Source organism: Lipophrys pholis (assembly GCF_963383615.2).
Source record: "Lipophrys pholis genome assembly, chromosome: 12".
Lineage (NCBI taxonomy): Eukaryota > Metazoa > Chordata > Actinopteri > Blenniiformes > Blenniidae > Lipophrys > Lipophrys pholis.
In genome coordinates this window covers 18153713-18174502 of record NC_137641.1, presented here as the reverse complement: position 1 = coordinate 18174502, position 20790 = coordinate 18153713, and the positions used below count along the sequence as shown (strand labels likewise).

The following is a 20790-nucleotide window of genomic DNA, read 5'->3' as shown; positions in this document are numbered from 1 at the left end:
ATGATTTATTAGTACAATGTTTTTCACGCAGCACAAAATTGGAAACATTTTCCCCTGATGGCGGTAGCAATGGCCCAGACGTGTGCAAGTATCCTGCACACGTGTCATTTGTATCAATATTATTCAGTATAAAGCTAACAGTTCTTATTTAATAGAAAAGGAGAATTTTTGAACCACTGTATTTATTTTTTTTATTACAATACCATGAAAACTTCTAAGATGAACAGAACGGCTACCTAAAAGCTTTTCACTATTTTCAAGCTGCAGATTAATCTGACACACATTATAGCTTGTCATGGATGTAATAAACTACGGTAGTAATCACATTACTGTCTTACTCCCCGTTTACACGATAATGTTTCACGTGACAACACCTAATCCGTTAAATAAAAGGAGTGTGTTTACACTGCAGCAGCGGGCACAGACACAACGATGTAGTTAGTATGCCGGGCCACACGAGGGCGCTTGTTGCTTGATTTTGTAATGAAACTACACAGACGTGCGTGCAGAGGACAATACACTATAAAAGTGAAGTACATGGCGAGAACCCGACAACCAGCGTTAGATGGCGCTCAGCCTGCCCAAAAGGCAAGAGAAGAAGAAGAAGAGCCTGACATCCGCATGGACTGACTGATGACACATTGGATGCTATCAGGGGTGAGTCTCAACTATTAAACTACTGATCTGGACGATAAAACTAGATTATAGACAGCGGGTCGTACCACTACGCGGCCGCCATGTTTGTTTACAACTGGATGAGCAGGAGGGAGGGGGAGAGATGTGCATGCGCAGTAACAGGCTCTGTTGCCTCCGGCAGTCTCCGCAGGAGGGATTAGCGGCCGTGAAAGAATCTTTCCACCTTGGGAGCCAGATTAAAAACTTTGCGGACACAGTGGATCCGCACACTGGTGCCGTGTAAACGGACCCCCCAAAAGTAAAGAAAATGTTTTGCGGATACTCTCGAATTCGTTGTCGTGTAAACGAGGCCTAAGATGTAATGTCACAGTCACCTTTTCCTGTAAATACTTATCCAACCTATAACAATGACTGCAAGTCTTTGTTTCTTACACACTGTTCCATAGACATGATGAGATGAAGAACTGGAAGAAGACCAGTTCCATGAGTCACAAGTGATCAAAATAAAGTTACACTGTAAAAGTTGTTAGTTAAATAAGACACTTATACGATCTATCTATCTATCTATCTATAATAAAACTTGCACAAATTGCTTTACACATTAAAACTCTGCCATCCTCCCCTCAGACCACCTCCTATTTAATAACCTATAAAACTTTGAAATTGAGGTTAATTAGTGACTAAAATGCCTGCGGATGTGAATGTGTGTGTGTGTGTGTGTGTGACCGTATTAAAAGATTATTGTTTAAGTAGGCTACATGATGGTGTAGCAGCAATAATGTCCCCGGTCTGACGTTGGGCTTGGGGGCTTTTCTTTGCAGCCTGTGCATGATGAGTGTGTGTGAATGTTTAGTTTTCTTCCTGCACTCCACCGCCATGTGTGGGAGGAGAAGTGGCGACGCCACATTGCAACTAGCTGTGACTATGAGTGTGTGTCTCCCTGTGATGTTGGACTGGTTCACCTTCCAGGGCGTACAGCTTCACCTGCAGCCCCCAGTGACCCTGCATGGCATAAAGTGGTGTCGATGGGTGGATGGATTTATCCCTAGTGAACAGAAGAGCTGAGTGACAGACAGTGAGCCAGAAACATAGTGGAGAACCGGCAGCTCTGACACATTTTCACTGGTGTGGACGGATCTTGTAATTCTTCTGCTGTTAGTCCAAACATGACCACAGGGTGTCTGCTTATTATTCCATTACAGTCAGACCTTCTGTCAAATATAACAAACACTGGGATGGTTTCTTTTTCAGCAGCCGGCGTCAGCACGAATAAAACTGTATAATTTATATACCCCGGAGGTTTTCTGTAAGGATTTCACTTTGTATGGCTTGGAAGGAGAGTCACTTTTCTTCCACTTCAGAGTCCACCTTTATGAAAATAGGAAAAGTTTTGACACCTTCAGTGCCCGGAGAGTGTCGACTTAATGGTAGACCTGGGAGAGTGACGATTGCACAGTACACCTATTTTACAGAACATTGTTGATCCTTACAGCAAATGCTGTCAGAGCAAGAAAATTGTTTTTAATATCCAAAGAAAACTTTTTTCATTGATCCCAGATGTTTTCTTTCCTTTCTTTCTTTTTCTTTTTTTTTTTTTTTTTTCTCATCTTCCTCTCTCAATATTGAAGCAATTATGGAAACATTCCTGCGAGAAAGAATCAGAGCAAACGAGAGTTGTCATTTCCCTAATGAAAGAGTCTGTTATTATTTCTTTATAACTTAGCATTTGGCCGACAATATGGGCTTTATGACACTTTCAATTTACATTTCAATCAATGTGTTGGAGCGGATGGGGGGGGGGGGGGGGGGGGGCTGATAACACAAGGTCCTCATTGATGCCCACACGCCCACGCACACACAATCACACACGCACACACACAGATCAGGTGGTGTTTCAGCACTTTTGGATGGAAGCCTGGCGGATACCTGACCGAGGATTTTCACACACACACACACACAGCACTTTCAGCGTCGGCCAGCGTGCAGGCAGCCCCTCCAATTTTACATTATCATTCTTGGCATGACTTCAGTGAAACGCAGGTGAGAAGTGCAGCGGGGAAACTGAAACCTCATGCTCAGCCTGTTGACACAGTCAGAGAGTGAAAGGAAAGCAGAGTGGCTCTTTAGATTGTGTTGACCCCTGTGAGGAAGCAGGACAGAGTCGAGTGCGAGGCCAGCGGATTGATGGACAGCTGCTGAGTACACGCGGTTTATGAAAAGGCCGTTGCGCAGGCCGGGGCAGCGATGTGGGGTTTTCTTTTGGAGACACAAGTCTTTCATGTGTGATAAAGATTTATTTATTCCTGTCATATTTTTGGCCTCGTGTCAGGCTCCTCAGGACTTAATGGTGAGTGACGGGGTACAAAGGTGACTGGACAAACACGTCGCTTGTTTCCTACATGAAACCTCACATGTGAAATTTAAAAAAAAAAATTAAATTTATTTTTTTTTAATCTATACTGTCCTGTAAACAGAAACTCCTGCAGGTCTCAGTGGTAAACTTCATTCACTTTTTTAATCTTGAATTTGAATTATAACATTATACATCAAAAGATATAATTGATAACATTGGTGGTATTCTGACCTTTTTTTAGTTTTTTACTGCTGTGAGCTCATAAATCTTTCCCAGTATTGCGCTTACAGGATATCAATATTCCCATTTCAATTCTGGGCAATCTGTATGGAGTTTGCATTTTCTTCCTGTGTGTGTGTTTTCTCTGGGTTTCCTCCCAAAAACATGCATATGGCATGGATTGGTCTGTAAACATGATCGCTTGTAGAGGTGAATGAGTGTGTGTGTGTGATTGCCCACCTCCCGGTGTTTACATGGTGCATTCTACATTTCACATATTGTAAACTTGGAGCGGCTTCAGCGACTCCAAGTTGGACAAGCAATATGGAGGATGGATGGAAAATCAGGAGAACCACAAAACAACCACAAGGAGGCCTAAAATGATCCCAAACATATAGGATAACCCGAAAAGAGACACAAAATGACAAAGGTCAGACAACAATCAACCCTAAAGGGATGCAAAGTTTCCACACGAGGCACAAAACAACCACACTGACCACAGAAATGTGTAAAGAGGATACAAATAAATATGAAATGATTGAAATGAGACGCAAAAAGAGCAGGAATGCAAAAGCGTAAACTTGGACAACAAATTTGGAAATTTTTGGGAATCAATGAAGTACTCTATCTGCCTGCCCATCCATCTATCCATCATGTGCTAAACACAAAATGACTTTAGTTTGAGAGTAATTGAAAAAGAACACGCAACGCAAAAACAAAAGCTTAAAAAAAAAGTTAAAAAATGATAAAAATTTGATGGAAATACAAAACAACCAGGGTATATCAAATCCCGATATATAATCAAAACGGGTGAAAAAGCAACTTTCAAAACCTCCAGATGAAACCATGGAACATAATTTGGCCAAAGTTCAACCCCAACATTTTGGAAGTAAGATTTAAAAAAAAAAAAAAGCACCACAAAATGCCAGAACATAATCGGGACGTGTGACATTGCTTGTCTTCTTTCAGTCCAGTTCGTTTGAAGAAATAGGGGCAGACAATCCGAAGCTCCGGGGCCTGGTGGTTCGTAACATCTCTGTATCCACAGAGCAGTGTTTGATGTATGCATCCAACCTCATTTGCTTTATTTCATTGTGAAGCAGAAAAGTGCCCCCCCCCCCCCCCCAAAAAACAAAATGTGCTGCAAAGCTCCGTGAAAAAGGTAGAACAACTCGGGTTTCCAGTAATAGGTTTTACATGGAAGCATTTAGACACCCTCGGGGACGTGCACGCTGCTTTGCTTGGTGAGGAAAACGTAATATCAACTCAAACTGTTTTTTCTGAAAACTCCACAAGTTATCATATGGAGTATTTTCTGATGGTACTTCGTGTGCTCAGCCTTTTTGAGGCCTTGATTGCACATTTCATTTCTGCCTGGAAAAGAAAAAAACACACTTATTGAGTAGCTTTACATGGTTTTCACCAGGAAAGCCCGCACATTCTTTTTTTTGTTTTTTGAATCATGACTTGGTCCGGAGGTAGTTGTGTATTTCTGCACATGTGGGACATTGTCAGCTGAAGTCTGGTGCAAAAGCAAATAAAACAGAGCGCTGACATTGCTTTTCATTTGAACTCGTTCACCACACCGACTCTCCGGGCATTCAGGTCTTCTATCACGAACAGATGCTCGCACGAGCGTGACACACATTTGATATAAAGTTGCAGAAAAAGCTTGCGTGGAAGAAAAAAAATGATGTATTGAGTCTTTTGCTGTCTGTTGACTTTTTCTATGCGAGCTTCGTAAACAGAATCCATGTGGGCAATTAACTTCTTCCATGTTCAGGTAATCAAGTTCACACATAAAGCACAGTTAATCTGTCTTTTGCACACACACACACACACACACACACACACACACACACACACACACACACACACGCACACACGCGGGCCAGGAGGGAGCAGAAAACCACCGGACCAGAGGGATGAACGTCTGAGTGATCTCCACGCTGTTTGAGCCAGAGTGAGTCACACTGGGCGCCGTGACCACTAAATCAAAGAGCTGTTTGAACAGCTGCATTCCTTCACACCCCTTCATCCTCTCTCACTCTCTCTATCTTGCTGTGCACTAATACTAATTCTGATTTTGCTGCTGACCCAACCCACCCCCACCCCCACCCCCTCACCCCCACCCGGCCTCCCCATGCTCTGCTGTGAAGGCGATCAGGCTTAATGGAAAGAGAGTGCAGAAGTGAGCTGAGTCGCCCTTTGAACGCCGACAGGTGTCCGTTTGAGGTTGAGCGTGAAGATGACACGGAGAAGCTCTGGGAGGCTTCACAGTGGCGACTGCAGCTGATTTATGGAGCGGCGACGGCCCGAGTGAGTCATTGTGGAGCTTCCATTTCTTTTCACACATACAGCGGCCCTCCTCTGCACTCATTCATTGTGGCACCATTGGTTCTCGGTGACAGGCACAGTAATTGAAGTTGCATGCACGACTCCAGCAGTGAGACATTTCTTTTAGTTCAACTTTCAAAAGGTTTGTTGGTGGCCTGAATATGAAATCAAAAACATTATAGTTCCTTTTTTTTTATGGGGATAATCTGTATCTACCCGTGGTGATCCTTTTGGGCTGCAAAGTGTCAAAGTGGTCTTCAGGTGTGTGGAGAGGTTTTATCTTTTCGATTCCCTCAAGCATTTTACTCTAAACTTCCTTTTACTCTATTGTGTGATCGGCCTTTGGATTCAGTTTGGTTGGGTGCCCAATTCCAAAGAGAGTAGCCACAGTAGTAAAGAAAACAACCCTAAATGGTCCCTATTTGGTGACAATTTCCTCAAAACCTGTGACTTGGTGAAGGTCCAAAGGGATGACTTTAACTTCTCCTAGCCTGATGCCCACCATCAAACCGGGATTAAAGGTCATCAGACGTCGCCAACAGATGTCAACTCAGATGCCTCATTGATTTAACGTCAGTTATCCCAACTCCTGACTTCCTCCATCGATCTCCTGCACTGATCCCAGCTGACCTATGGGCTAAAAGGCATGTCACAACCTGGACTGGTCCCAGAGAGAAAGACACGCTCGCATTCACATGTTTTTGGAGAGGAGCAGGAAACTAGTGTGCTTGAAGAGAGTCCGCTCACCAAAAGGCAAAATATGCAGACATTGGTTGAGCTGGAAGGATTCTCATTGTGAGGATAGGATGATAACTATAATTAGACGGTTTTGGAGACGTTAGCAGGCCTCAGCACTGAAAACTATTATCACAATGGAAACACTGCAGTTCATTTATACTTTGATTTGCATGCATATTAAACCACATTTTGTCACAGATTTATAATCTGAAAATCCCTAATTTTCTGCAGAATATAATTAATATATCCATTGTATCACGACAAAAATACTGAGACTCATTCCTCAACAGCATGATGATGCAATCCCACGTTTTCTCAGACATCAAATATAAAATTCTGCAGGGTATTAGCTCCTTTTATGTATCTTATACTGTATTATTACATTCAAAATGTTTTACACGTAAGTTAAACACCCATGGCATTCAACCAAAACCCATGTAAGAAAACCCCTTGACTTTAAGATGAAGTGTATTTTAAAACTCAAAAATGTTTACTTCCCCATTATTTGGTGGAACAAGGTTTAAGGTTAATTGAAATACATAATTATATCAAGCACTCCGGTATGGAGAAGTATATTTACGATAAGTACTATCTCTATATCTTCTCTTTCCTCTCATAACAATTACGTGGAATGCTCTTGACTCCAGATCAGTGGAATATGAGAAATGCATTGTGTTTCCTCTCAGGAGTCCCAGAAGAGTCGGAGGAAGGTGGTTGGTTGGTGGGGGCATGAGTAATTAGGTACATAAGCTGGGATCAGAGCTTTGGATCAAGCGTACGTGGTATGTGTGTCTGCCCGCAGAGCCGGCAGGACACCCTGGATTCCAGTAAGTGTTTCTTACCCCGAACACCATTTATGCTTTGATGGTGTGACTAAAGGCTCGGTCACACAACCACTTCCATCACAACCAACCGTGCAGTCATGCCTTTTTCTGGTCCATGTGCCACATGCCATTAATGTCATGTTTGTTTTTGAAATGTGAAGCTACACATGCTTACAAGAAGCAGATAATTGAACGTGTCGTGAATAACAGCAACTACAATCATGTGGTCCGCGTCACTGCTAAATCAAGAAAGCCTGCGCATGGATCTTATTGAAGCTGAATTATCTGGGAGGTTTGTTTGCTTGTGTTGGGAAGTCAATGAATAGAACAGAGGGGGTGATTGTAAGAAGCATGAAAACACCCTTTAAGACAAATGATCTTTTCGCACTAAGAAGAATGACGTGGTTTTCTATCTTTACTTTCCTCAGACCAGGATAAACGTTGTTACGAGTGAAAGTTCTGGGGTTTTTTTATGCTTCACAAATACAATAGTCCACCAGAGTTTATCATAAAAAGTTGAAAATCCCTTTAATTGGATCAGCAGTTTATAGCCATCACAATAACCACATTCAGAAAGAGCAACTTTGAGGAAGTTTGTCTTTACTGAGGTTACATAGATTAGGATCCGTGTGTAGGACACATTCCATACGAGAGAGCTCACTGTGGTTTAAAAAGCCATAAAATGTCTGAGTCACTGTTTTGGTTGTGAGCGATTACCAAAGCTTCCTCCAGCGGGAACCTACCCCCATAAAGACTTTCAACATCACAGTGTTTATTTTCGCTGTTACATTGTTTTTTTATTCTGAATCTTTAAACTGAATGTGGCAGTGCCATGCGACAAAGGTTTGACCCAACGTCCTGTCTCGTCTGACCGTGGACACTTTGACAGCCACACTTGATTTTCTGCGGTGGACAGTCCTCAGGGATGCAAATGTCAAACCGTTGCTGATCTTTCTAAGTTGTTGGTAATATTCCTCACCGGGTTTCAAATCATTCAGAGAGCTTTTAAAAGTCTCTCACCAGGCAGAATATTATCAACAACTTTTCCAGAAAATTATAAAGAAGTTTCCTTAGACGTAATGACACGTCACTGTCCTGTATATTTCAGAGGTTTACCACTTTCAGCACACCTGAATGACTGATTGAATTTAGGAGTATGCTACAGAACACCTGATACGCAGCTGTTTAGTGCAATCGGGTGTGTTGAAGCAAAAGTAGGTCTAAAATATGCTGAACTTTTCCCATCCACTTTTGGAAACACTGATTTAGTAGCATTACTCGCAATATCATAGCATGCCTGCTTATAGTTCATCTTGATTTTCAAAATTTTAGCTCTCTAGTTAGCACATGGGCCACATGGTGGTGTACTGGTTAACAAGCAAGTAAACAATTTTATTTCTAAAGCACTTTAAAAACACAACAGTGGACCAAAGTGCTGGACAAACATGATAAATAAGGTGTAAAAGTGCACAGTTTAAACGTTTACTTAAAATTGATAAAAGATACAGACGATACAGTTTTGGGAAAAAAAGAATGCAGTTCGGTGGTATGGTGATTGCTAAAAGGCTGATCTTGAGTGTGGAAGAAGGATTTGACCTTTGGTTGGGTGAATTGGGAAACACACTGTATCTGGAAAGACTAAGGTGCAATAGAGACGATAGAGGCGGTGCTTTTGACTGGAGATGGGAGCCTGTTGTTAAATTTCTTCAACAAGGTTACTGATGTGAATGACTGACCGTGTTTTAATCATTGTGCCTCACCTTAATGTGAAAAGGTTGTAGGTTTGAATCCGAGCCTGGCTTTTTTTGTAAGGAATATGCATGTGCCCACTTCAGTTAGCACATAGAAACTCACCCATCTAATGCAGGTTTCAATCTAATCACTGTGGTTTTTGTAGCGGACCTCTTCAATGATGGCAGCTTGTCAGACATAATGCACATAGTACTTAATCTATCACTAGGAACATATACACTGAGAATACTCTTACTGCTTCTACTTCCCTGCCGAATGGATTCAAAGTAGTGGGAACATCTAAACATAACAAATGAGATGAGAGATAATGACCTGACCTCAGGACCTGCATGTCTTGAGGTGTGGAGAAGATAGATGACTTCTTAACACGTTACAGCTCGATTTTCATGGATATTATTCAAATTATATTGGTGTCTGTAACTCACAGATTTGTAAATCATTAATGCCATACGATATTTTTAAGACACACTTTATGAAATATATTATCTGGGTTTCTTGCATAGATTTTGACTTTTAAAAAAAAAAAAAAAAGAAAATATTGATATCACTTTCACATCTGTATCTTCAAGATTGTTTCCGCATTTGGCAGAGTACATCGAGAGGATTAGTGTCCTGAGATATTTTTTCCATCTCCTCCACAGAAGACCACAAATGAAAGCAAGCAGTAGTTTTACCACCATATATAGTGATAGACATGTGGAGTGTGGACATGCATGCAGAGCTACAGATCCTTGTGTACTGTGAGTGAAGCAGACCATGGTTAAACTGACTGACCATCTGTAAATGAACTGAGTCATGTGAAGTCAAACTCTTACTGGAAGGTTTAAAACGTCCACATGCTTTTCATCTCTTCTCCTTTTATTCTTGTCTGCTCCAGCACATCTTTGATGTGCCCCATGTCTACAGCAAATGATAGCCACAGTGATTTAATTTTCTCTCCCTACATAGAGTTCTTGTATCCACGGCCGTCGCAGCTTCACTCCCTCTCGTGCACTGATACCAGTCTGTTGTCTCAGGAGATTGGGGGTCAGCCAAGCCCAATAGAAAATCCTCTCTCAGCTTGACAGGCTCCTCCATTTATCGTGTTGACCTGCTACTTCTAAGATCGCAGCACTCATAATCTTTCGATGACAGCTCCAAGTTGTCATCGGTGGACATTGTCCACATGGCCTGCGTAGATTCCCTGTTTCTTATCTGAACGTAACGCACAGAACCGGGAGGTGTGAAGTTTCATCAGGAGCTCCAGCCAGATGTTTCTTATCCACGTACGCTGGAGTCTCCAAGACATACGGCTGTGTGCCTGCTGATACTGAGGACCTCAGATATTCTAGTACACTTCCCTTCAATTTGATAGTTGAACTGGTTCTTTGCTTTACCTTTTGATATTTTGATTAAAGTATTTTTGTCTATTTTATTCATTTCATATCAATATCAATTTGATATTTGGATTTAAATACGATTAAATTTATTTGTTTTGCTATTATTGATTGTCTCTCCTATCTCGAACCTTTAAATTGTACATTTCTATCACAGCTTCGCCGCTTTACTTTTCATCTCCGTGTCCATTTGAAATAAAATATCAATTATTTTGAACTATTTGCGTGCAGTGTCAGTATAAAGACCAAATTCAACCTGTAAAAGTGGGGCACTAAAACAACACTACAAGACATTTGTTCAACCTTCAGTGCAATACATGGAAAACCAACGGATGTGAAAAGGTGTAACTAGACAGAACAGACGGAGAGGGAGACTCAGCATCAGAGACAACAACACCGATTGAATGGGATGTTTGAGAAAAGGAAGAAATAGTAGCCACATAGCTGAAAGTAACGAGGAGGGAGCAGATTCAAAACAGCAACACAACATTTATTTGAAATCCGCTTTTTTTTTTACATTCGTAGCCCCAAGATTTGAGGAATCAATCGATATGCTCCACCCATGTTTATTTTTTAAAATGTTTATTTTTTACAATTCACATTCCACACATTTGTTTACTTCGACTTTAGAGAAGAAATTGAAATTTCCACTTTGGTAAAGAATGTGTTGATTTTTCTAAGATCAGACAGGCCATTAGCTGCAATCTTGCAGTGTCTTTTTTTTAAGGGGCCCCACCCAGAGACTCTAAACAAACAGACAGAGACTTCCTCCCAGCGTCTCCACACACCACTCAGCCGGGGGCTTGTGAGTGTTACTACACCCACCCTTACTTCTCACCACGGGCAATACAGGATAAGGGGATAAAGTTGAGCCCGTCTCCAGGAGGTTTAAGAATAATCACTGTTATGCATGAAGATGGACACATATATTGAGTTAGTACCACTCCGCCAGCTGTAGCTCTGTCTCCACCGGAAGTATGCAAATGCAGAGGGGCTTTTGGGTTGGGTACATTACAAATCAACTGGGCTTGGTGCTTTTCTCTTCAGGTGGTAGGCCCTCAGGGCTGCAACTCCATGTCATTTCAAACTAAAGCTCTTGGCCACATAGCCCATGAAGCGAGTGACTGCAGGACCCGGCTGCCTGATTCAGATGAGGTGACACTATTCAGAACCTACACAATTATTTCATATGTTTCAAGATATTCCTAAACCAAAAAACACTGTCAGTTTCCATTCTGATGTTTTCCGACAGAAGTATTTCTGACAGTTTTAGAATAAAATAAAATATTACAGTCTGTATTTTCATGAATCTCACGAGTCACCTGATAGGATCAAATACGGCCACCACCCAGTCTTCATAAAACAAAGCATATGTGGTCATTTCCATATTGCAAAAATCCTTTTGAAGATTTCTTTATAGAGGCAGAATCAGATGTTTGCTCGAGATCACTCAGAAGAGTAGGGATCTGTTTGATCTGAGCAAACAGAGACACTTTAAAGTGGAAATGTACAGATGTGCTGTAGTATCAGTGCTGACAGGGAGGGGGGGTCACCGAAATCCATTACAGGCTTCAAACAGATCCCCTTTCATAAAATAAAAAGACTTGCATTAAAATGTTAAAGGGATGTTTTCAGACATTTGTAATTTACATTTAATTGGAGGTTGAACGACTGACATCAGCTGTCATAGTATTTTTTTTTTGTTAGAAAAAGCTTTAATTGTATTTATTTATTTGTTTTTACAACATAATGAAATATCTGCAGGCCGAAATTAAAATCTTTTAGATAATTTTCATTCCTACGCCACATAATCATAATCAATAATAATCGTTATTGACTTGCAACATATAGATTTAAGTTTCAGTGTTTTTTTATTGTAATTGAATGTTACACCATGTGATATGAGATCATTTACAGTGCTACAGTGCTACAGTGCTTTGCACTGCTGGCGCTACATGGGATTCTGTTGAACAGTGAACCAACTCCACTGAAGAACCAGATGTTGAATAAAACACTAACAGTAGGACATGTCAACTTTCTTTTTTTTTTTTTTTTTCTTTTAGTATTTAGTTTTGGGTGCCTGCTCCTCTCACAGTTAACTCTCCCCTTCTAAAACCCTCTGGATTTGCCCCTGTGGAAGATATCCCTGACTCTTTCACTGCACCGATACATGATATTATTTTCCTCATCTGTAGAGCTAAAAATATATGAATAAATGATATAAACAAATTAAAAAATATATAGTTAAAGAAGTTCACTCTTGAAATCCCATTCTTAACAGAATTGTGATTAAAAGCATGATCAAATCCTTTTTAGGATGATGTACTTTTCTATTTGAAATAAGAGTCACACAGTGAGAGATATATTTTATTTTGGAAAATAATTGTTTTATACAGTAAACTCGAGGCAGGAGACAACACTGACAGATGGAGTCAGATCGATGGATAGAAAGCTTAATTCTCAAGCAGTCCCGACTGAGGAGTCACAGCTGGTACAAATAGCTGTATCCACAAGGAGGAGCTTCACCAGAACTCTGCAAACTTTGTCAGCATGTTGCACAGGAAAGGCTGCAGAATGAGCCTGTAAGCGTGCATATGTGCAGTGATGTGCGCACATGTGTTTCATTTCATTTGCTTCTCCCAATCTATCTTTTTTTAAAACAGAGAAAGTACAACTTCATCTGCTCTTGCAAAAGGATGAATCTGTCAATAGTTATTATTCCAACGATCAGTCATTTTTCAGATGATCAGTTGGACTGAAACCATTTACAATGCCAGACAGTACAGATTTTTTTTTTTAAACCCCCACTATTGTCTGCAAACAGGCACTGCGACGAAAAAATAAACCCCGAGGTCGTTATTCTCGTCAACAAACCGTTTTCTATTTACTCAGACGTCTGACAGCATCAACATGTGTCCGCTTCCCCCGTGTGAACCAGCACGTTTGACACGGCGGAGCATAGAGCCACAACACATAGATCCCCCCCCCCCCCCCCCCCCCCCCCCCCCCCCCACACACACACACACACACACACACACACACACACACACACACACACACAAAAGATATATACATTTTGTGCGCGCAGTGCACATTTCCCCCACAAATCTTGGTTAAAGTTGTAGAAAAGTTATTTTAAATGCATACTTATTGCAAGAAAATAACTTTTTTCTACACTTCTCGTGAAGAAAGTCAAAGTTTTGTGGTTTCCACAGACTTAACTCAGTGTAAAACTGTTATTGCAGGTTTTCTCATGTTGTCTCCAAATTCTCCAGTTTGTAAAGCATCACATTCGAGGGCACGAGAATCTACCTTGTGGATCTCCCCTGGCACCTAGTGATGACCTTTTGGTCTCCTACAGGGCGACAATAAGGCACCCGGTGACTTAAAGATCACAACACATAGGTGCTGAATGAAATAAAGAATATCGTTGGATTTGATTTGACGCGTCTTGGTGATCCTAAAAAAGGATGGAGTGGGGTGGTGTTTAATCAGATTACTGAGGAGTGCGTGTGTGAGAGAGAAAGAGGTGGACCTGGGAGGGTGAAGGGGTGTTGCAGGAGACCTCAGGGGGGGTTGAGGTAGAGCGTCTGGTGGAGTGGAGATGCGCACACGCTCAGGGGGACAGACAGACAGCGGGCTGCAGAGACAGGACAGACTTGGCAGACGCACGGAGCAGCGTGCACACAAGTTTCTTTTTTCTTTTTTTTTTTGCCTTTCAAACTTCTTTCACCGGTGCAGTTTGCGCTCTCCCTCCATCCTCGCATTTCAACAGCAGCAAAGCGCAATCCAGACTTTTACTTCGACTTATTTTTTAATATTTTTTTGATTTTTTATTTTTCCTCTCCGGTCGGCTTGCAGGCAACTTTTTGGAAAAACTTTACACTTATTCATTTTTTTTTTTTTAATTTTCACGATGATGTGACCCTGCGTAAACTCAAGACGACCACCAAGGGGGGAAAAAAACCCTCTCTCTCTCTCTCTCTCTCTTTCACACACGTGAAAGTGAACGGCGCTGCGTCCCGGAGGCTCAAGTCAACATGACTCTGTCCGGCGGTTTGTCGGATACTTGTCAGCTCGTTTTGCGCGACCGCACGGAGCTGTGGAAATAGGACTCGGTGCACGCATGCTTTCTGGGGAATAACGTCGTTTGCAACGCGAAGCGAAGAGTTTGGAGAGAGGGAGCGACGATGCGGGGCACTTTGGGCGCATTCATTCAGTCCTGCCTCGTCCTGCTGGTCCGCGCAGACCAGTGGAGGCTGAAGGACTCCGCCAACTGCGAGTTACACAGGAAAGTAAGTTATATGGAATGACACGGGAGTGAATGCACCGCCTAAGAGCCGCAAAATTGGCTTTTAGTGGTTTGAGCCCGCAGTACGTTTTATCTGGATGTGTTGACTTTGGAGTGAAAAGTTATGAGGCAGTGGAGGGGTCCACCAGGCCATTTGCCCTCTTTTTTTTGTTGCCCATCTTTTTCTTAATCAGACATTGAATAACTAAATGCAACTTCTCAATGTGAGTCGCACCTTTCAGTCTCACTCCCTTTTATGTATTCAGGATGTATATATCCTGTAGGAATTAGGCTGGTATTCTTTTGATTTGTTTTCTTTAAATTATTTGTGATGCAAACGACCAATATCAAGTCAATGAGATTTATTCATCAGGATGTGCAGTACATGCAGATAATTGAAATGACATGTTCTCTTCAGGCCCTGAGTGTAAAAAGATAAATATACATTCCCCTGTGAAAAACTGAGAAAAAAACTAAAGGACAGAGGAAAATCTGACACGTTTTAAAGTGAGTAAAATACCAACACTCTATGCAGTTTATTGTCCTGTGTATTGACAAGGCGTCACATGCATGTTTTACATACATGCAACATTCGTGTATTTGAGAAAAATAAACTCGAGATTTATTTTGTCTGCCCACTGAAAAATGAGATTTATCAAGTTCTCACATCTTCCCCATCTTTCAGTTCCTTTTTCATTATGAATTTGTCTCTCCTTTTCGTCTGCTCCAGCTGCAGCCCACAAAGTCACCAACATGTGTATTGTTTACTTGGCACATGGGTTCTAAGTGGCCTGTTAATAAGTCATTATCAGTCTGTTAGCAGTCTATCTAATAAACAACCTCCTGCAGACAAAGAGGTGTTTGGTGTCAGACGGACACACAGCTGGTTGTAATGTAAAGTTACTGCCATGAAACAACTGTAACGTCACTCTTTAGGCTTTTCCTTGCAGGCCTTTGACACGTCTCGGTCTTCATATGATTTGTCAATACACGGAAAGTGTCAGGATATCACACCTGTGTTGATGGTCAAGAAATGTGAAATGGTTTCAGCTTCTTAAGAGTCTTGATTCTCAAAGATTCATTGTAAACTCGAAATCTCTGAACTTAGAAACTTCACATCAACCTGTACATTTGTTGAGGATCTGGTTAACTTGACACATCACACACTTCATTCTGTTACTTTTTTTTTTAGGCACAGCCTTAACTTTGTTATTATTTCTATCCGTGCTAACATTTTCATATTTTCCCGCAGCAAACTGACCTAAACTCCTTCTTATGGACCATCAAACACGACCCCCCTTCATATTTCTACGGCACAATCCACGTTCCCTACACTCGCGTTTGGGACTTCATTCCTGAGAACTCCAAGCAGGCCTTCCAGGAGAGCAACATCGTCTACTTTGAGTTGGACCTGACTGACCCTTACACCATCTCTGCCCTGACCAGCTGCCAGCTGCTCCCTCAGGGCGAGAACCTGCAGGACGTCCTCCCGAGAGACATCTATCGGAGACTCAAGAGGCACCTTGAATATGTGAAGCTCATGATGCCTTCCTGGATGACCCCGGATCAGAGGGGCAAGGGTCTCTACGCGGACTACCTCTTTAACGCCATCGCCGGCAACTGGGAGAGGAAGAGACCGGTTTGGGTGATGTTGATGGTGAACTCGCTGACTGAGGCAGACATTAAGACTAGAGGTGTCCCGGTGCTGGACCTGTACTTGGCCCAGGAGGCAGAGAGGATGAGGAAGAGAACGGGAGCTGTCGAGAAGGTGGAGGAGCAATGCCATCCACTCAACGGCCTCAACTTTTCACAGGTGAGTTTCACACATTTGCGATTCGGCATTAGTTTTCTATGTCTCTACAATACAAGAGGATTTTCTCTCAGGTCGTCATGATTTGAAAGAATTTTGCCAGTTTGATGTTCTGCCTCAAGACTGAAAAATGCTTAGAAATGACAACTGAAGAAAACAAAGACAGAATTCATATTCAATAATGTACAAAAGGATTTGTTGAAAACATTTAGGAAGTTCTGAATTATTCAAGTTGATTTTGTTTAGTTTGCAATATGAATGAATCAGTGTACAGTGGTGCAGTGGTTAGCACTGTTGCCACAAAGCAAGAGTTATGGGTTTGAGTCCAGTTCAGGACTTTTCCCTCTCCATCAGTATGTTTGATATGTTAGGATTGGCGACTCTGAATTAGCCGTGTGTGTGTGTGTGTGTGTGTGTGTGTGTGTGTGTGTGTGTGTGTGTGTGTGTGTGTGTGTGTGTGTGTGTGTGTGTGTGTGTGTGTGTGTGTGTGTGTGTGTGTGTGTGTGTGTGTGTGTGTGTGTGTGTGTGTGTGTGTGTGTGTGTGTGTGTGTGATAGAGATTGTCTCTCTGTGTTAGGCCGCCCGATGTGTATGTACCCTGCATTTTGCATTTTGTTTGTTGATTTGTTCAATCCTCACTGTGACCCAGGGCTGGATAAGGTTTGTATAAAAGCTGGACAGATGAAACGTATGCAGTTAAAGGAGAAAACTGAGTAAATCACTGATTCCAGTTCATCACAGTAACATTTGTTAGGCCTGCATCTGTTCCTACACACCAGTAGTAATCCTACATCAGGGACTGTGTCAGTAGAATATACAGCAGTGTGTTTGCCATTGTAAGGTTAGTATCATTGAAATGTGAAAATTCTTAAACTTTTAGCATGAATTATGAGTTCCCATGCTGAGAGAAGTTCTTCAGCTATGAATGTCTTTAGAGATGAGGGAAAAAAACATCTTAGACAGTGTTTAGTCTTGTGGTGCAGTTCCCTTTGCAGACCACATTTTTGGGGAAAAAAAGTCTGCACTTGGGTCTGGTTTACTCTGTGCTCTCCAACTTAACTTCCACAATAATGCTGCACTGAAACACTCAACGAAAGACATTGCCTGTTGCATTAATGTTGCATTAATGTGGTGCCATTGTCATCATTGCCACACAGTGTATAGCATCTATAAGGGGTTATACAGAGGGGTGACGATCCTCTGTTATGTGCATCAGTTATGATAAACGTTGATGTACAACCCACCAAACCTCAGTGGAGGACGTTTGCAAGTGTGGTGAGATCGTCAAGTGGACTCACTCCGCTCGTTGGTGCTCACCAATATGTGAATGGCAGGATTCACAATTCCACATATGGACCGCAGGAGCACAACAGTTTCAACAGGGTCTTTTTGAACCGAGCCAAATATGACTAACGGGGAATAACTGGGAACACACCCTTATAAACTCCTACATTGAAGGATAAGACATTTCTAATTTGGGAGCTCCTGTGATATTGACTGATTTAATCTGTCAATAATGTTTTTGTTTGACACAAGGTGTCATGGTTGAAAATACCCAAAACATAGTAAAGATAAATGATTAAAAAAAGAACAATGTAGGCCAAAGCCACAAATTAAGGTATAGAACATTGTTACAAATAAATGAATTTTAGTTTATTACGATGAAAAGATTAAAAGATCAAAATGATATGAGTTCATGAAATAGTTTCAAAATCACTTTTCATCATTTGATCAATCAGTCAAACAATTGATCATTCACCCATCTTCTAAACCTGCTGTTTTCAGACGGCTCAAATAATGATTGCAGTTCTGTTGGTAAGGGAATCAGCAGCAGGAGAAAATAATTTGGATTTCCTATGACTAACTGTCTGAAGCCACACAACCAGGTACTGTACCCTGGCTGCCTCTGCAGTGTGAGTGATGGGGTGCTACAATGACGCAATCGGTGGATTCACCTTTCAGATATTTCAAGGTCGGTTCCAGTAAACTCTTTCTTTTTTTTTTTTTTTCTTTTTTTTTCTCTTTGCTGCCGACTATTCATTTATTCTAAAATACACTACAATGTGCTATACAAACACAAGGGCCAGGGGTGTCAATTCACATTTTTACCGTCTTTTGCAACAGAGGCCTCTTTTACTCTCTTTCCCACAGCGTAGTCAAGTGGAGAAAGGTGTGGTGTTAATAATCAGCTGTGCAAACATTCAGCCGCTTGCTTCTCCACGTCCTTTGTTATTAAAGAAAAATGGATCTAATGACTTGAGATTGCCAGAAAAAGGAACCTTGTTTCTCAGACCGGTGCACTTAAGTTTCCCCAGTCTGCCCGCCTGCCTGTCTGTCGGTGCCCCTCGGTGACCTTTTCAGCATTACAAACATATCTCAAAGGCAGCAGTCACTATGAAATCATGTTGCATATTATTGAGGAATTTCTGCTCATGCTGGTTTGGGAGTTAAAGGGATTACACTTGACCATTTAGCCTAACACCCAGAAGCTTAAAGTGCTGTTATTTTAAAGGCGGCCTATTTGGTTCTTCAAACTCTTAAGACAGGACACACCACCCGGCTGCAGCTTTATTAGCCTTCCTCAGAGGATGAATGGTCACACTGCACGTATAATCAGCCTGATGTAAAATTACTGAATGTTTTTTTTGCCATTTGTTTGCATTGGTAGTTGACTACTTTTTTTTTTTTCAGTTAAAAAAAACACAAATTCACTCAGTAGCTGTAGCAACAATACTGTTAGTTCAAAAGCAACAACCCTGAGGTTTAGAGACTCTTGCATAGTGGTGTAGTGGTTGGCACGCTTGCCTCACACTGAGGTCATGCCTTGTTTGAATCCAGGCTTTGGAGCCTTTCAGTTTTCTCATTTTCCCTAAGCGTACGCTCTACTCTCAAATTCTGTGATTTTTCATTTCTCTTTGTGTTTACCTTGTGAGGGACTGGCTCCTGTGTCCTATGACGCTACATCGGGTGATGCAGCATAGCAGAAGAAAAGGTTCTTTTTATCATCACCTTAGAAACAATCCCACGTAAAGTTGTAAGCAGCAAACTTTAAAATATAGAGTCTACAAACACCATTATCGCTAGACTGTATATACAAATTTGTGAGCTACAGCCAAACTAATGTCTCCTTTATTCAACAACATTTCAAGTAACACATATTTTTTGTGTTTTCATTTCAGGAAAAACTTGCTTTACACAACATTATTTTTTTGAAAATGACGTATATTTACATGGACACCGCAGGAACAATAACAACGTTGTAGTTTTCATATTGGGCCACTAGTGAGTGCTGTTGGTTGTTTTTGCAATGAAACCAGAGAACGCTACACTATAAAGGTTCGTATGGACTAACAATGACTTTAGATAGCTTTTCCAGGTGACTCTCAACTATAAAACTACAAAGTCCCAGGAGAATATGGACAGGGAGCCATGCCACTCTGGAGGCCGCCATTGTAGTTATTGTCAATCTACTCGTACATGAGCAGAACTATTTTTCATGGCCGCGGTGCGCATGTGCAGCAGCAGTTTTTTAAGAAAAGTTAAATTTTCAGTCACTCTGAGCACGGTTGTTGTGGAAATGGAGACCCAAAATGCTACGGAAGTTCTTCGTTTTCACTTGTCGTGTAAATAATAAATAGTACATCCATTTAAATTCTTGTCATGTGGAACAACCTTCTCATCAGTGAAGGGACCAAAGTTCATCACAGATATGTCCGTGAGGCTAAATAGTAATTATTTTCTTGTCGGAGTCTATATGTTTTAATAAACACATACAGTGTGAGTTATAGTGTTTGTTACTCTGAGCTTAGATTTTCATCCCCTGACTGAGATAGTTGATAGATGAGATAGTTTAGTTGAGCTTGTGTTTGACCTTTTCTCAGATATTCGAATTTCTTGACATTTGCGTGAGGGTTTTTCGATGACACATCAGCCAGCATACGACAGTCTTTTTGTGGTTGTTTGTTTGATTCCTGAAAAGAAGCAATGACTAAGATCCAGTCTTGGTATTCCACTTTCCAAGTTTCCTGAACCGTCGGATGTGGTTGACTGTAACCAGAACTGTCAGAAGTACTCATAATCTACTCTAGGAGGAGTAAAAATACAACTGAAAAATAGACTGGCAAAAGTAGTAGTAATGATTCACCACATTCCCGCAAGTAAAAGTGTGAAATTACCAGTTCTCAAATGTGTCCATATCCAAAACTGTTTGTTTTTTTTCTTCATATAATGTTGTGAATGGGAGTGGATATGCATGTTGTAGTTTTAAGAAAAAGATAAAGCTGTCATGTATCTTCAATAAAACAAAACAAAAAGTCAAAGATACTATGATAAATGTAATGAAACAAGTGAAAAATTGTATAATAGATTATATTGTAAAACTTTAGGTGTGACAGATAATATTATTATATATTCAAGCAAAAAATACACAATGACTCATAAATTTATAGAAAACCT

At 41.2% G+C, this 20790-nt stretch overlaps 1 protein-coding gene across 1 annotated transcript in view; it reads left to right on the top strand.

The window, feature by feature from the left end:
- Positions 1 to 13818: 13818 nt before the first annotated feature.
- The window catches only part of trabd2a (TraB domain containing 2A), a 71991-nt gene continuing 65019 nt past the window's right edge, over positions 13819 to 20790 (top strand). The window contains exons 1-2 of the mRNA XM_080476793.1: positions 13819 to 14530; positions 15779 to 16339. Coding sequence (XP_080332919.1) covers positions 14426 to 14530; positions 15779 to 16339 — 666 coding nt within the window. The 5' untranslated portion in view covers positions 13819 to 14425. The remainder of the gene's footprint in view (positions 14531 to 15778; positions 16340 to 20790) is intronic.